The sequence below is a fragment of the Phoca vitulina genome, unplaced genomic scaffold (assembly GCF_004348235.1).
Source record: "Phoca vitulina isolate PV1807 unplaced genomic scaffold, GSC_HSeal_1.0 scaffold6, whole genome shotgun sequence".
In the NCBI taxonomy this organism is placed as follows: Eukaryota; Metazoa; Chordata; class Mammalia; order Carnivora; family Phocidae; genus Phoca; species Phoca vitulina.
This window is the reverse complement of record NW_022589709.1, coordinates 55,872,633-55,886,311: the sequence shown is the minus strand read 5'-3', so window position 1 is coordinate 55,886,311 and position 13,679 is coordinate 55,872,633. Positions and strand designations below refer to the sequence as shown.

General features: G+C 38.6%; 1 protein-coding gene and 1 pseudogene across 2 annotated transcripts in view; both read left to right on the top strand.

The window, feature by feature from the left end:
- The window catches only part of SLC30A5 (solute carrier family 30 member 5), a 37,553-nt gene that overhangs the window by 21,357 nt on the left and 2,517 nt on the right, over positions 1 to 13,679 (top strand). The window contains exons 9-15 of the mRNA XM_032404285.1: positions 492 to 780; positions 956 to 1,164; positions 2,099 to 2,256; positions 3,095 to 3,224; positions 6,279 to 6,480; positions 7,115 to 7,341; positions 13,520 to 13,648. Coding sequence (XP_032260176.1) covers positions 492 to 780; positions 956 to 1,164; positions 2,099 to 2,256; positions 3,095 to 3,224; positions 6,279 to 6,480; positions 7,115 to 7,341; positions 13,520 to 13,648 — 1,344 coding nt within the window. The remainder of the gene's footprint in view (positions 1 to 491; positions 781 to 955; positions 1,165 to 2,098; positions 2,257 to 3,094; positions 3,225 to 6,278; positions 6,481 to 7,114; positions 7,342 to 13,519; positions 13,649 to 13,679) is intronic.
- Positions 9,400 to 10,293, top strand: LOC116632360 (annotated as a pseudogene). Its single transcript, XR_004299401.1, has one exon. The product of XR_004299401.1 is annotated as a small nuclear ribonucleoprotein G-like (transcript).

The following is a 13,679-nucleotide window of genomic DNA, read 5'->3' as shown; positions in this document are numbered from 1 at the left end:
AATCAGGTACTATTACATTTGTATATTCATCCTATTCCTGTGGCCCAAAGGAATCAATTAAAGAAATATTTATTAATTTGAGAGAGAGAGAGAAAGTGAGCTGGGGAAGGGGCAGAGGGAAAGAGACTAGCCGACTCCGTGCTGAGCCCATTGCAGGGCTTGATCCCACAACCCTGAGATCATGAGTCGGATGCCTAACCAACTAGCCACCCAGACACTCCTAAAGAACCCGTTTTATAGTTATTGTGTGTTACAAGGATTGTGGGTCACCTAGTATTTATATAATTATTAAACCATAGTGCTTTTGCTTTCAATACTTTGGGGATTACTGGGAAATGTACTAATAATTTGCAGCTCTTATATCTTGGCATTTTATGAATCATTGAGTTAGAATATTTGTTTAAATATAAAGGGATTAACTAAAACATAAGATGTGAACTTTATTCCAGTGTAGTACTAACAATTTATTTTTTTCTTTTTTTAATTTCTAGAGTAAAGTCGAGTCTTGGTTTTCTCTCATTATGCCTTTCACAACAGTTATCTTTTTTGTCATGATTCTGGATTTCTATGTCGATTCCATTTGTTCAGTCAAAATGGAAGTTTCCAAATGTGCCCGCTATGGATCCTTTCCCATTTTTATTAGTGCTCTACTTTTTGGAAATTTTTGGACACATCCAATAACAGACCAGCTTCGAGCTATGAACAAAGCAGCACACCAGGAAAGCACTGAACATGTCCTGTCTGGAGGAGTGGTAGTGAGCGCTATATTCTTCATTTTGTGTGAGCATTTTTCCCCTCAGGAAATTTCATCTCATGGATTCTGATGTTGAAATCATTTACTTAATTTGGGAATTTGTTTAGTGCTTGCATTTAGTGCTGAGAGATACCGTGTTGATTTTGGTAGCTTAAGCTTTTAAAACTTGTAATGTTGTTGTTGTTTTCTCTTTTTTAAAAGCTGCCAACATCTTGTCATCTCCTTCCAAGAGAGGACAGAAAGGCACCCTAATTGGATATTCTCCTGAAGGAACACCTCTTTATAACTTCATGGGTGATGCTTTCCAGCATAGCTCCCAGTCAATCCCCAGGTTTATTAAGGAATCACTAAAACAGATTCTTGAGGAGAATGACTCTAGGCAGATCTTTTACTTCTTGTGCTTGAATCTGGTAAGATTTTTATGTATTTGTGGCATATCTTAAGCTTAATCTTTTAATTTTGACAGTCTGGTATAATTTTCGTAATTCCCAAATTTCTGTTACTTAGAGAGGGGCTAAAATTATATTTTCTCTCAGTGATAGGAGGATTACAGGATCATATTCAGACTACTTAAGCAAACAATTTTTGAGGCATTTTAGATTTTTATCTACTTCTTATAGGATCTCACCATAGACCAGATTGCTAACATTTTATAGCCTAGTTTATTGAGTTCTACAGACATAAATGAAACTATTTCCTTTTAAATAATTTATAAGATGCACGTATCTGATTCAGTGTAGTATCTTACAGTTTTGTTGTTGTTGTTGTTTTTAAGATTTTATTTATTTATTTGTCAGAGAGCACAAGCTGGGGGAGTGGCAGGCAGAGCAGGCAGGGGAGAAGCAGGCTCCCAGCTGAGCAAGGAGCCCGATGCGGGACTTGATCCCAGTACCCTGGAATCATGACATGAGCCAAAGGCAGATGCTTAACCAACTGAGACACCCAGGTGTCCTTATCTTACAGTTTATATGAATTGAAATAAAGTGGCAGTATATCTTCAAGTAAGATTTGCATAATAAAAGGTTAAGGGGCACCTGGGTGGCTCAGTTGGTTAAGTGCCTGCCTTCGGTTCAGGTCATGATCTCAGGGTCCTGGGATCGAGCCCCACATCAGTCTCCCTGCTCGGCGGGGAGCCTACTTCTCCCTCTCCCTATGCCTGTCATTCCCCTGCTCGTGCTCGCTTGCTGCCTTTCTCTCTCTCTTTCTCTCTCTGTCAAATAAATAAAAAATCTTTTTAAAAAAAATTTTTTTAACTAAAAGGTTAAAATTCTCATGATTAAGTTCTGATAAATCTCTTGAAATCTCCTAACATATTCCTCCCATTTTTCTTTAAATTTTTTTTAGCTTTTTACCTTTGTGGAATTATTCTATGGCGTGTTGACCAATAGTTTGGGTCTGATCTCAGATGGATTTCACATGCTGTTTGATTGCTCTGCTTTGGTCATGGGGCTTTTTGCGGCCCTGATGAGTAGATGGAAAGCCACTCGGATTTTCTCCTATGGGTAGGTACACTGACCATCAAGGTGATATAACACAATGAAAAAATCCTAGGGGCAAATTCCATCTTAGGGAATAAAATTTTATTCCTTTTAATACAAATAATTTTTCAGAGCCTTAGTTTTCTTTAAATTGAAGTAGATACAAGGAAATAAACCAAGCATATGATAAATAATAAATTGCGGTAAGCTCAAGATTATATTCCCTGACTAATTCCTCTTGTATGGAGAGAGCAAAAATCAGTTAGATTTTGAGCTCTTTGCCTAACAGTTTATTTGAGACAATGGAATGTGCATGGTCATTTGCATCTTTGCTGTTAGAAAGAGTATTCAAAATTTGAAGGGACTATGCATGAACATGAAATATCCTTTCATCAACTGAATAATTCAATTCAACAAATGTTAGAATCCTTGATTTGTACAAAAAATTTTGATAAGACCTACCCTGAATGGATTGATAAATTCAGCTCTTTTCAGCTGTTAATATTTTGAAAGATAGGTGAGCCAAAAATACAAATAATTTTGGTACAAAGCAAAATCTCTGGGCTGTGACAGAGGTACAGAGTCCATCAAAGGAGAGCCCATTAAAGGGAAAAAAGGAACTTCTTGCTAAGAAAGGCTTTGTGTAAGGGGAAACATTGAAGAAGGACTTAGATAAATATTTGTAATTGCAACAAACTTAAGTACAGAAAGACTCTTCCAGCATTAGTATGGTGTTTAAAATCTTGGTAATTTTCTGATCGTATTATTTATATATGTAGTTGAAAGTCTGGACTTATATCCTCTTTTTACTTTAAAAATATTTGTTATTTTCCTTTTCTAAAAATACATTCTACATTTTTAGGTATGGCCGAATAGAAATTCTCTCTGGATTTATTAATGGACTTTTTCTAATGGTAATAGCTTTTTTTGTGTTTATGGAGTCAGTGGCTAGATTAATTGATCCTCCGGAATTAGACACACACATGTTAACAGTAAGTATTTTCCTGTTTGAATTTCTATTCATACCCCCTACAGCATTTTCCATGCTAAAGTTTAACTACTCGTAGTTACTGATCTAGGAAGGTTTTGTTTTTTAATTTAAATTAACATAATTTCTTATCTTGTAATTATATTTATGCTCTTAGAAATTAATCCTTTTCTCTAATATTTTAGTCAGAATATTAGGTGACAGTCTATTTTTTTTTTAAAGATTTTATTTATTTGAGAGAGAGTGAGAGAGAGCATGAGAGGGGAGAGGGTCAGAGGGAGAAGCAGACTCCCCACTGAGTGGGGAGCCCGATGTGGGACTCAATCCTGGGACTCCAGGATCATGACCTGAGCTGAAGGCAGTTGCCCAACCAATTGAGCCACCCAGGCGCCCTTAGGTGACAGTCTAAAACATACAGATTTCTTTCTGACTTATTAAATGTTTTTGTGTGAAGATACACTTTTTAAATACCTGAGGAAGGGGCACCTGGGTGGCTCAGTTGTTAAGCAGAGTCTGCCTTCGGCTCAGGTCGTGATCCCAGGGTCCTAGGACCGAGCCCCGCATTGGGCTCCCTGCTCGGAGGGAAGCCTGCTTCTCCCTCTCCCCCTCCCCCTGCTTGTGTTCCCTCTCTCGCTGTGTCTCTCTCTGTCAAATAAAATCTTTAAAAAATAAATAAATAACTACCTGAGGAAATTTGCAAAATGATAGGGAAAGAATCAGAAAAATATTATCATTTTAAAGGCTTTACTTTGTTGATTGTACTACTGCTGTAGTAGTTTATAATGTTCTTCCTTTACCTCCAGACCTTTGCATGTGCTGTTTCTTGTAGTTGGCATGCCCTTCCCTCACATCTGCCTTTCAGCCTTTGTCAGGACTTTGCTTATATGTCTCTTCCAGTGAGATACTTTCCCTTAATCCCTCTCTTCCCTTCTCAAAGTTTGGTAGATTTCCCTTTCTCAGTATTCCTGTTGTATCTTGCCTTTTTTTTTTTTTTTAGCAGCATTAAGTTATAACTCCTTTGTCTTTCTTCCACAATTAAAGATGTAAGTGAAGTATCTTCAGGACCTGAATTGTCTGTCATTAACTCTTAAACTCTAGGACCTGGCTTGTTAGTAGGAAATCAGCAATTAATTGTTGAATGACTATAAGTTATAAATCTGGTTGCTGGAAGCTTATATTAGTAAAATGCTTTGGATTACAGTTTAGAAATATATTTTAAATTTTAAATGCTTTTATCTTTTGATCTTTAATATTTATTACAGAAATACTTGCAAAAAATATTTGCACAGGTGTGTAAAGGTGCATGATTCCTTGTGCCATTGCTCATAATGGTGAAAAAATGTCCACCAAGGAAAAGACCGGTTAAATAAAGAAATAAAGCTGTCATTTGTAGGATACTATACAGCCAATAAAGAGAATGAGGCATATCTATATACACTGGCATGAAAAATACTTATAAACTGTACTAAGTTAAAAAAAAAATTCCAAAGCAGCATTATAATATGATGCTATTATTGGTTTAAAAAGGTGTTTATGTATGTATTTTAGTATGTGCATAGAAAGTACACCATTCTCTTAGTGACTAATTTTTGGGGGTTAGATTACAGGGAGCTTGCACTTTCTACGTTACTTTTTTCTGATGAAATCTATACAAATGAAGTATTTATCATTAGAGGAGAAATACTTGAGATGATGGGGTCTCTGTATGCAGTATTTGATTTAATTCAAAATTCAGTAACCATTTTCAAGTTCTTCATAAAGCTAACTAAAATTTTAAAATCTGACAGATAAATGGTCTGAGCCTCAGTAAGAAGTGTATAATACATGTTTACTAAAGTAAATCTCTTGTCTTACAAACTTTGGAAATCAGGGGCGCCTGAGTGGCTCAGTCGTTAAGCGTCTGCCTTCGGCTCAGGTCATGATCCCAGGGTCCTGGGATCGAGCCCCGCATCGGGCTCCCTGCTCTGCGGAGGCCTGCTTCTCCCTCTCCCACTCCCCCTGCTTGTGTTCCCTCTCTTGCTATCTCTCTCTCTGTCAAATAAATAAATAAAATCTTTAAAAAAATTAAAAAATAAAAAAATAAACATTTGGAAATCAATTAGAATTATCTGTCCCCATTATTTTTATATATTATTTTTATAAATCAAGTGGATTTCTCTAAAGGAGAAATTTTAATATATGTAAATTAAGTAACACCCTGAACCATCCAAAATCATTTTCTAAGAGAGGATAATCAAGGGTAAGTAACTTTGTTTATCCTTTGGGGTGTTATGTGGCATTATTAAATCAAGATAATTCCATTCACTTTGTTTAAAAAAAGAAAAAAGGTGAAAGATTACTATTATATGTTTTTCCATTACACTTTTTTTACTTTGGGAAATTTTACTATATTTTAAGAAACGCAATAAGATTATATGTATTTGTAATCCACTAGTTAGTAAATTATAATCATTGCCTTACAAACCGAAATATAAATGAGATTTCAGCTACAGTGCATACTTGCTCTAGTAAGCAGTACTTTCAAACTTTATTTAAATAAAACAAAACTCTAGCATAACTTATTCATAAACCATGAACCAAGTACTTGTTCTTCACTTGATTAAAGCAAGCCCAAATTCCTCTACTTGTCAAAACTTTGCTATTTGAAAGTTAAAATGTTTCTTCTAAAATACTCTAAAATCTTTTTAAAAATTTTGGATTTCCAGGGCGCCTGGGTGGCTCAGTCATTAAGCGTCTGCCTTCGGCTCAGGTCATGATCCCAGGGTCCTGGGATCGAGCCCCACATCGGGCTCCCTGCTCCGCGGGAGGCCTGCTTCTCTCCCTCTCCCACTCACCCTGCTTGTGTTCCCTCTCTCGCTGTGTCTCTCTCTGTCAAATAAATAAATAAAATCTTAAAAAAAAAAAAAAAATTTTTGGATTTCCTTATTGAACTTAGGTTTTACAAAAATACTTTGAAAACTGTAAACAGAAAAACATATTTAGATATATAGTAACTTTTAAATAATAAATATACTTTTAAAATTACAAATTTAAAGGTTTTCTTTTCTCCTTTTACTAGCCAGTCTCAGTTGGAGGGCTGATAGTAAACCTTATTGGTATCTGTGCCTTTAGCCATGCCCATAACCATAACCATGGAGCTTCTCAGGGAAGCTGTCATTCATCTGATCACAGTCATTCCCACCATACGCATGGACACAGTGACCATGGGCATGGTCACAGCCACGGATCTGCAGGCAGAGGCATGAATGCTAACATGAGGGGTGAGTCCTTGCCAAATATTGCCCTACTTTTCAACTGTGTTCTGAATTGACACTGTCTTATTTGTATTAAATATTAGACTTCTGGTACAGTTGTATTTTTGAAAAACAGTCTGCTGCTAAAAAAATGTCTGAAGTCATCTGCTGTAGAAAATGCTCACATTTGTTCATAAATGTCAATTTTTAAACAGATTATTGTATTATAGAGTCTTTTTCATAGTAACATTTGCATGAGTATTATGTGGAAGGGAAATACTGTGTCATTATGAACTTTCACTACAAAAGAACGAGGAAATTTTTATTGTACTGTAAAATATATAGGGGAATTATTTATCACTTATTGTGTTGAATTATTTATTGTGATTGCTTAATTTGGATAATGTCAAAACTTGGCTCGTGTGATTTCTAGGAAAACCACAGCATCATATAACTCACCACTCTGTGCTATAGTTGCCTATATCTTTCCCTTTTTACCACTGTGCTGTGAATTCTTTGAGAGCAGTGACCATGGTTTTTTTAAGTACTATCCCCTAGCAGAATCAGGTGCATAGTAGGTACCCAGTAATATTTATAAAATGGATAAAAGAACTAAATTAGATGTGCTTTAATTTTTAATTTTTTCATATTTTACTTGTAGGTGTATTTCTACATGTTTTGGCAGACACACTTGGCAGTATTGGTGTGATCGTATCCACAGTTCTTATAGAGCAGTTTGGATGGTTCATTGCTGATCCCCTCTGTTCTCTCTTTATTGCTGTATTAATATTTCTCAGTGTTGTTCCACTGATTAAAGATGCCTGTCAGGTTCTACTTTTGAGACTGCCACCAGAATATGAAAAAGAACTACATGTTGCTTTAGAAAAGGTACTGTGTGTAATTTCTTCACTGTATTTTTTCCTTTTAAAATAGAATTTGAAAAAATAATAAATAAAATAGCATTTGAAATTGAGTAAGTTGACCCAACTAGAAATGTGCAAAATATGAATTAATAAAATACAGTTTTAGGGGGCGCCTGGGTGGCTCAGTCGTTAAGCGTCTGCCTTCGGCTCAGGTCGTGGTCCCAGGGTCCTGGGATCGAGCCCCGCGTCAGGCTCCCTGCTCAGCGGGAAGCCTACTTCTCCCTCTCCCACTCCCCCTGCTTGTGTTCCCTCTCTTGCTGTCTCTCTCTCTGTCAAATAAATAAATAAAATCTTTAAAAAAAAAAAATACAGTTTTAGGACATAAAAAGGGGCACCTCGGTGGCTCAGTCGGTTAAGCATCTGACTCTTGATTTCAGCTCAGGTCATGGTCTCAGGGTCGTGAGATCAAGCCCTGCATCTGCATGGAGCCTGCCTAACATTCTCGGTCCCTCTCCCTCTGCCCACGCCCCCCCCAACTTGTGTGTGCGCACACACACTTTTTCAAAAATAAATAAATAACATATAAAATAGGGAGTGAATAAATGAAGAGATTTTTCTTGGATGGGAAACTGTATTGTGAAGTTGTATTTCTTTCATTTAAATCTCAGTGCAGTTGCCTCTCCTGGGATTCTTTTCTTTTGGTTGTTTTTGTTTTGGGGGAGACTAGGTAATCCAGTATTACTTAGAAACTTATTTGGAAAAGTTAATGCTTGAGAATAAACAACAAAAATTGCAGGGCGCCTGGGTGGCTCAGTTGGTTAAGCGACTGCCTTCGGCTCAGGTCATGATCCTGGAGTCCCGGGATCGAGTCCCGCATCGGGCTCCCTGCTCAGCAGGGAGTCTGCTTCTCCCTCTCCCGCTCCCCCCTCTTGTGCTCTCTCTCTCTCTCAAATAAATAAGTAAAATCTTTAAAAAAAAAAAAATTTGCAAAAATTACAGAATTAACTAATAGGATCCCATTCCATGATTATAAAGTTACAGAATTAACTAACACAACTAACAGTTTTATTCTTGCACAACAGTAAACACAAAAATCAATTTTTAGAAAATTGGTTGTGCAGAAACAGACCCAGGAATTTATGGAATTCAGTATGTAGCAAAGATGGCATTTCAGATCAGTGGGGAGAAAGGGTGGGCCTAATTAATATTTCCACTTGGTGGAAAAGAAAAGCTATATCTCTTTACCATCAAATATCAAAACATATTTCCAGTGGACTAAATATGTAAATGATAAAAAATAACAAAACTACTAAAATAAAATAGAAGAATATTTTTAGTATATTTCTCTACAGAGGTAGAGAAAGCCTTTTATAATAAGCTTGAATTGAAACTAGAAGCCAAAGGGCACCTGGGTGGCTCAGTTGGTTAAGCATCTGTCTTCAGCTTGGGTGGTGATTTCAGGGTCCTGGGATCAAGCCCCTTGTCAGGCTCCCTGCTCAGGAGAGAGTCTGCCTCTCCCTCTGTGCCACCCCACCCCCACTCATGCGCATGCTTTCTCTCTCAAAAAAAAATAAAATATTTTTAAAGAAAAAACAGCAGAGGCGGGGGAAGGAAGGGGGTGCAGCACGTGGGTGGCTCAGTCGGTTAAGCATCTGCCTTCGGTTCAGGTCACGATCCCAGAGTCTTGGGCTCAAGCCCCACGTCGCGCTCCCTGCTCAGTGAGGGGCCTGCTTCTCCCTCTGTCTCTCTCTCTCTCAAATAAATAAAATCTTAAAAAACAAACAAACAAAACCAAAAAAAACACCTGGAAACCAAAAAGGAAGGAAGAAAATCTAGAAATAAGAGCAATTGAAAATTATCCATCAGCAGAAGACTCCATTAACAAATAAATACAGATCGGGGCGCCTGGGTGGCTCAGTCAGTTAAGCGGCTGCCTTCGGCTCAGGTCATGATCCCAGGGTCCTGGGATCGAGCCCCACATCGGGCTCCCTGCTCAGTGGGAAGGCTGTTTCTCCCTCTCCCACTCCCCCTGCTTGTGTTTCCTCTCTCGCTGTGTCTCTCTCTGTCAAATAAATAAATAAAATCTTTAAAAAAAAAAACAAAAAACCAGATCTTTGAGCTTGCAGAGTAGACAGCATGAGCAAAGCTCACCCACTCCCAAGTTGAAACAATTTATGGACCATAAATTATCACTGAAATTAAATGGTGGCAGACACATCCAAGGAATATTGCAGGGGTTCAATCCCTTTGTCAATCTTGTGATACACGATGAATGTGTGGAAATGGCAACTAGTGGGCCACAGAACAAGATTGGAATGGTTGTAATATGAGGAAATGGTATCATCATGTTAGAAGTCTTGGAACGAGTATAAACAATGGGTGTGTACTGTGGAAGAAATCAACTGCTTCCACATGTCCTCTCTCCAAAGCACCTGTTTTACTACAATATAGAAATCAGGTCATGTGCATTTTCATATTGAACTTTTTTGTTAAGTAAAATTTTGCAATAATCAGAATGCTTTCTCAGGCATTGTGAATGTAGAAAATTGAGTATTAGTTCATATTCTAATTTTTTCTGACATGAACTGCTCCTGTTTGAGACCAATTTGTTCCAAAGCTTTTATGCATTAATATAGAAGCAACTAATCAAATGTGCAGCATGGCAAGGATGCCTTTTTTCCATCTTTTAATGGAAAGATAAAGAACCTGCAAACCTGAGCAAGTTTCTTCTGAAACATTAAATGTAATTTTCAAAACTCTTGTAGTAGCTTTTGAACATAAATGGGGGAAAATATTTGAACACAGGAATAGAAATAGAACTCGGGAGAAAAAGAAAAGGCAGACAAGGGGAAAATATTTGCAGCACATATAAACAGGCAGAGACTTACTATCCAAAATAATTTTTTTTAATTAAGAAAAAGAGTCTTGGGGCACCTGGGTGGCTAAGTCGTTAAGCATATGCCTTCGGCTCAGGTCATGATCCCAGGGTCCTGGGATTGAGCCCCGCATCGGACTTCCTGCTTAGCGGGAAGCCTGCTTCTCCCTTTCCCACTCCCCCTGCTTGTGTTTCCTCTCTTGCTGTGTGTCTCTCTCTCAAATAAATAAAATCTTTTTTTTTATAGTTTTTTTTTTAAGATTTTTATTTAAGAGAGAGAGAGTGAGAGAGAGCACGAGAGGAGAGAGGGTCAGAGGGAGAAGCAGACTCCCTGCCGAGCAGGGAGCCCGATGTGGGACTCGATCCCGGGACTCCAGGATCATGACCTGAGCCGAAGGCAGTCGCCCAACCAACCGAGCCACCCAGGTGCCCCTAAATAAGTAAAATCTTAAAAAAAAAAAAGTCTTGTAGGAATATGGACTAAGAATATAAACCGGCAATTCATAGAAAAAACAAATACAAAATAAATGTTTTTCAGCTTGTGGTCTGCCATATCTTTTTTTTTTTTTTTCTTAAGATTTTATATTTAAGGGGCGCCTGGGTGGCTCAGTTGGTTAAGTGCCTGCCTTCAGCTCAGGTCATGATCTCAGGGTCCTGAGATCGAGTCCCACATCAGGCTCCTTGCTCAGCAGGGAGTCTGCTTCTCCCTCTCCTCCCTACTCGTCTCTCTCACTCGCTTGCTCTCTCAAATAATATTTTTGTAAAAAAGATTTTATATTTAAGGGGCACCTGGGTGGCTCAGTTGGTTAAGCCTCCGACTCTTGATTTCAGTCAGGTCATAATCTCAGGTTCCTGGGATTGAGTCCCGCATCAGTCTCTGCACTCAGTGGGGAATCTGCTTAAGATTCTCTCTGCCTCTTCTGCCCCTCCCCGCACTAGTGTGTCCACTCTCTTGTTGTCTTGCTCTCTAAAATAAAATTTTTTTAGATTTTATTTATTTATTTGAGAGAGAACACAAGCGGGGGTGGGGGGAGGTGGGCAGAGGGAGAAGGAGGAGCAGACACCCCAGTGAGCAGGGAGCCCAGTGTGGGACTCGATCCCAGGACCCCGGGATCATGACCCGAGCCAAAGGCAGACACCCAACCAACTAAGCCACCCAGATGCCCAAAAATAAATTTTTTTTTAATTTTATTTTTAAGTAATCTCTACACCCAGCGTGGGGCTCAAACCCACAACCCTGAGATCAAGAGTCACAAGTTTTACTGACTGAGCCAGGCAAGCACCCCTCATTTTTTTTAAGTAAGCTTTACCCCCAACATGGGGCTTGAACTCATGTCCCTGAGAAAGAGAATTTGATTCCTTTTTTTTTTTCTTTTTAAATAATCTACCCTCAACATGGGCCTCAAACTCACAACCCCAAGATCAAGAGTCACATGTTCTTTTTTTTTTTTTTAAGATTTTATTTATTTATTTGACAGAGAGAGACATAGAGCAGGAACACAAGCAGGGGGAGTAGGAGAGGGAGAAGCAGGCTTCCAGCGGAGCAGGGAACCCCATGTGGGACTCGATCCCAGGACCCTGGGATCATGACCTGAGCCAAAGGCAGACGCTTAACGACTGAGCCACCCAGGCGCCCTTTTTTTTTTTTTTTAAAGAGAGTACAAGCAGGGGGAGAAGTAGGGAGAGGGAGAAGCAGGATCCTGCTGAGCAAGGAGCCCCACACAGAGCTCAATCCCAGGACCCCGGGATCATAGCCACCCAGGCGCCCCAAGAGTTGTATGTTCTACCAACTAAGCCAGCCAGGTGCCCTTGCCATATCATATTAAATTAGGATCTACTGATGAAAAGTTGGTGTCTTGACTATTTAAGGAATAACATCTTAACCCATTGTTTTCATAAATAAAATTAGTAAAGTTTTCTTACCTTCTTATTAGTGAATACTACATCCTACATCCTACTAAAAGGAAAAAAAAGTTTTATTTCAAAAATAGGGGCGCCTGGGTGGCTCAGTCGTTAAGCGTCTGCCTTCGGCTCAGGTCATGATCCCAGGGTCCTGGGATCGAGCCCCGCATCGGGCTCCCTGCTCCGCGGGAGGCCTGCTTCTCCCTCTCCCACTCCCCCTGCTTGTATTCCCTCTCTCGCTGTGTCTCTCTCTGTCAAATAAATAAATAAAATCTTTAAAAAAAAAAATTAAATTAAATTAAAAAAAAAAATAAATTATGCCCATTCTGGAAAACTTCCAAAATATATTTTTTATTTTTTTTGTTTTTATTTAAGTAATGTCTGCCACCAATGTGGAGCTTGAACTCACATGTTCTACCAGCTGAGCCGATGAGGTGCCCGTGGAAAGAAGCACTTTTAAAATTGCTTTTCTATATTAAGATATTTTGAAAATAGGGGTGCCTGGGTGGCTCAGTTGGTTAGATGTCTGCCTTCAGCTCAGATCATGATCCCAGCGCACTGGGATCCAGCCCCAGCTCAGGGCTGCCTGCTCAGAGGAGACTCTATCTCTCAAAAAAATAATAAATAAAATCTTTAGAAAAATTTTAAAAAGATTTGAAAATAAAAATGATGAAAACTGTTTTGTACTGCTTTGTTAATTTTTCCCCATTTAGTTATGTCATGTTGATAAACACTCTTCATACCTTTTTAATGAGTGTAGTGTTACATTGTATGCATTATCTATTACTTACTTAATCAGTTCATTGTTAAAACATAGAGGATAGGGCGCCTGGGTGGCTCAGTTGGTTAAGCGACTGCCTTTGGCTCAGGTCATAATCCTGGAGTCCCTGGATCGAGTCCCACATCGGGCTCCCTGCTCGGCAGGAAGTGTGCTTCTCCCTCTGACCCTCCCCCCTCTCATGTGCTCTCTCTCATTCTCTCTCTCTCAAATAAATAAAACCTTTAAAAAAAAATCATTTAAAGCATAGAAGATATCTTTTGAACATGTTTATATAAACATTAATATGTGAATTGTGTATGAATGTGAGGAAACCAAGTAGTCCATTGAAAGTATCCAATGTTTAGAAAAGGCAAAGTACCTCTTAAAGAGGTGAAAATGGGTACGCAACTATTGAGTGTAAAGACACCTGTAACCCCCATTCATTTCCTCTTCAGAGCTGTCTTCCCTGACATCACTCCCAGTTCAAAATATTTGAGGCAACTTTACTTCAAACGAGTTGTCCCTTTCTTTTCTTACTTCTTTGCCCTCCTTATTATCTTTTTTAAAAATCAGCTTAATAGTGGTTTCTGGACCAAAAAGATTGCTTTGTGTTAAGTAAATTAGCCTTTTAAGTCCATTTACATCACCTCTCCTTTTATTTGACAGATACAGAAAATAGAAGGATTAATATCATACCGAGACCCTCATTTTTGGCGTCATTCAGCCAGTGTTGTGGCAGGAACAATTCATATACAGGTGACATCTGATGTGCTGGAACAAAGAATAGTACAGCAGGTGATAATCTTTTGTTTTTAAAGTAATTTCA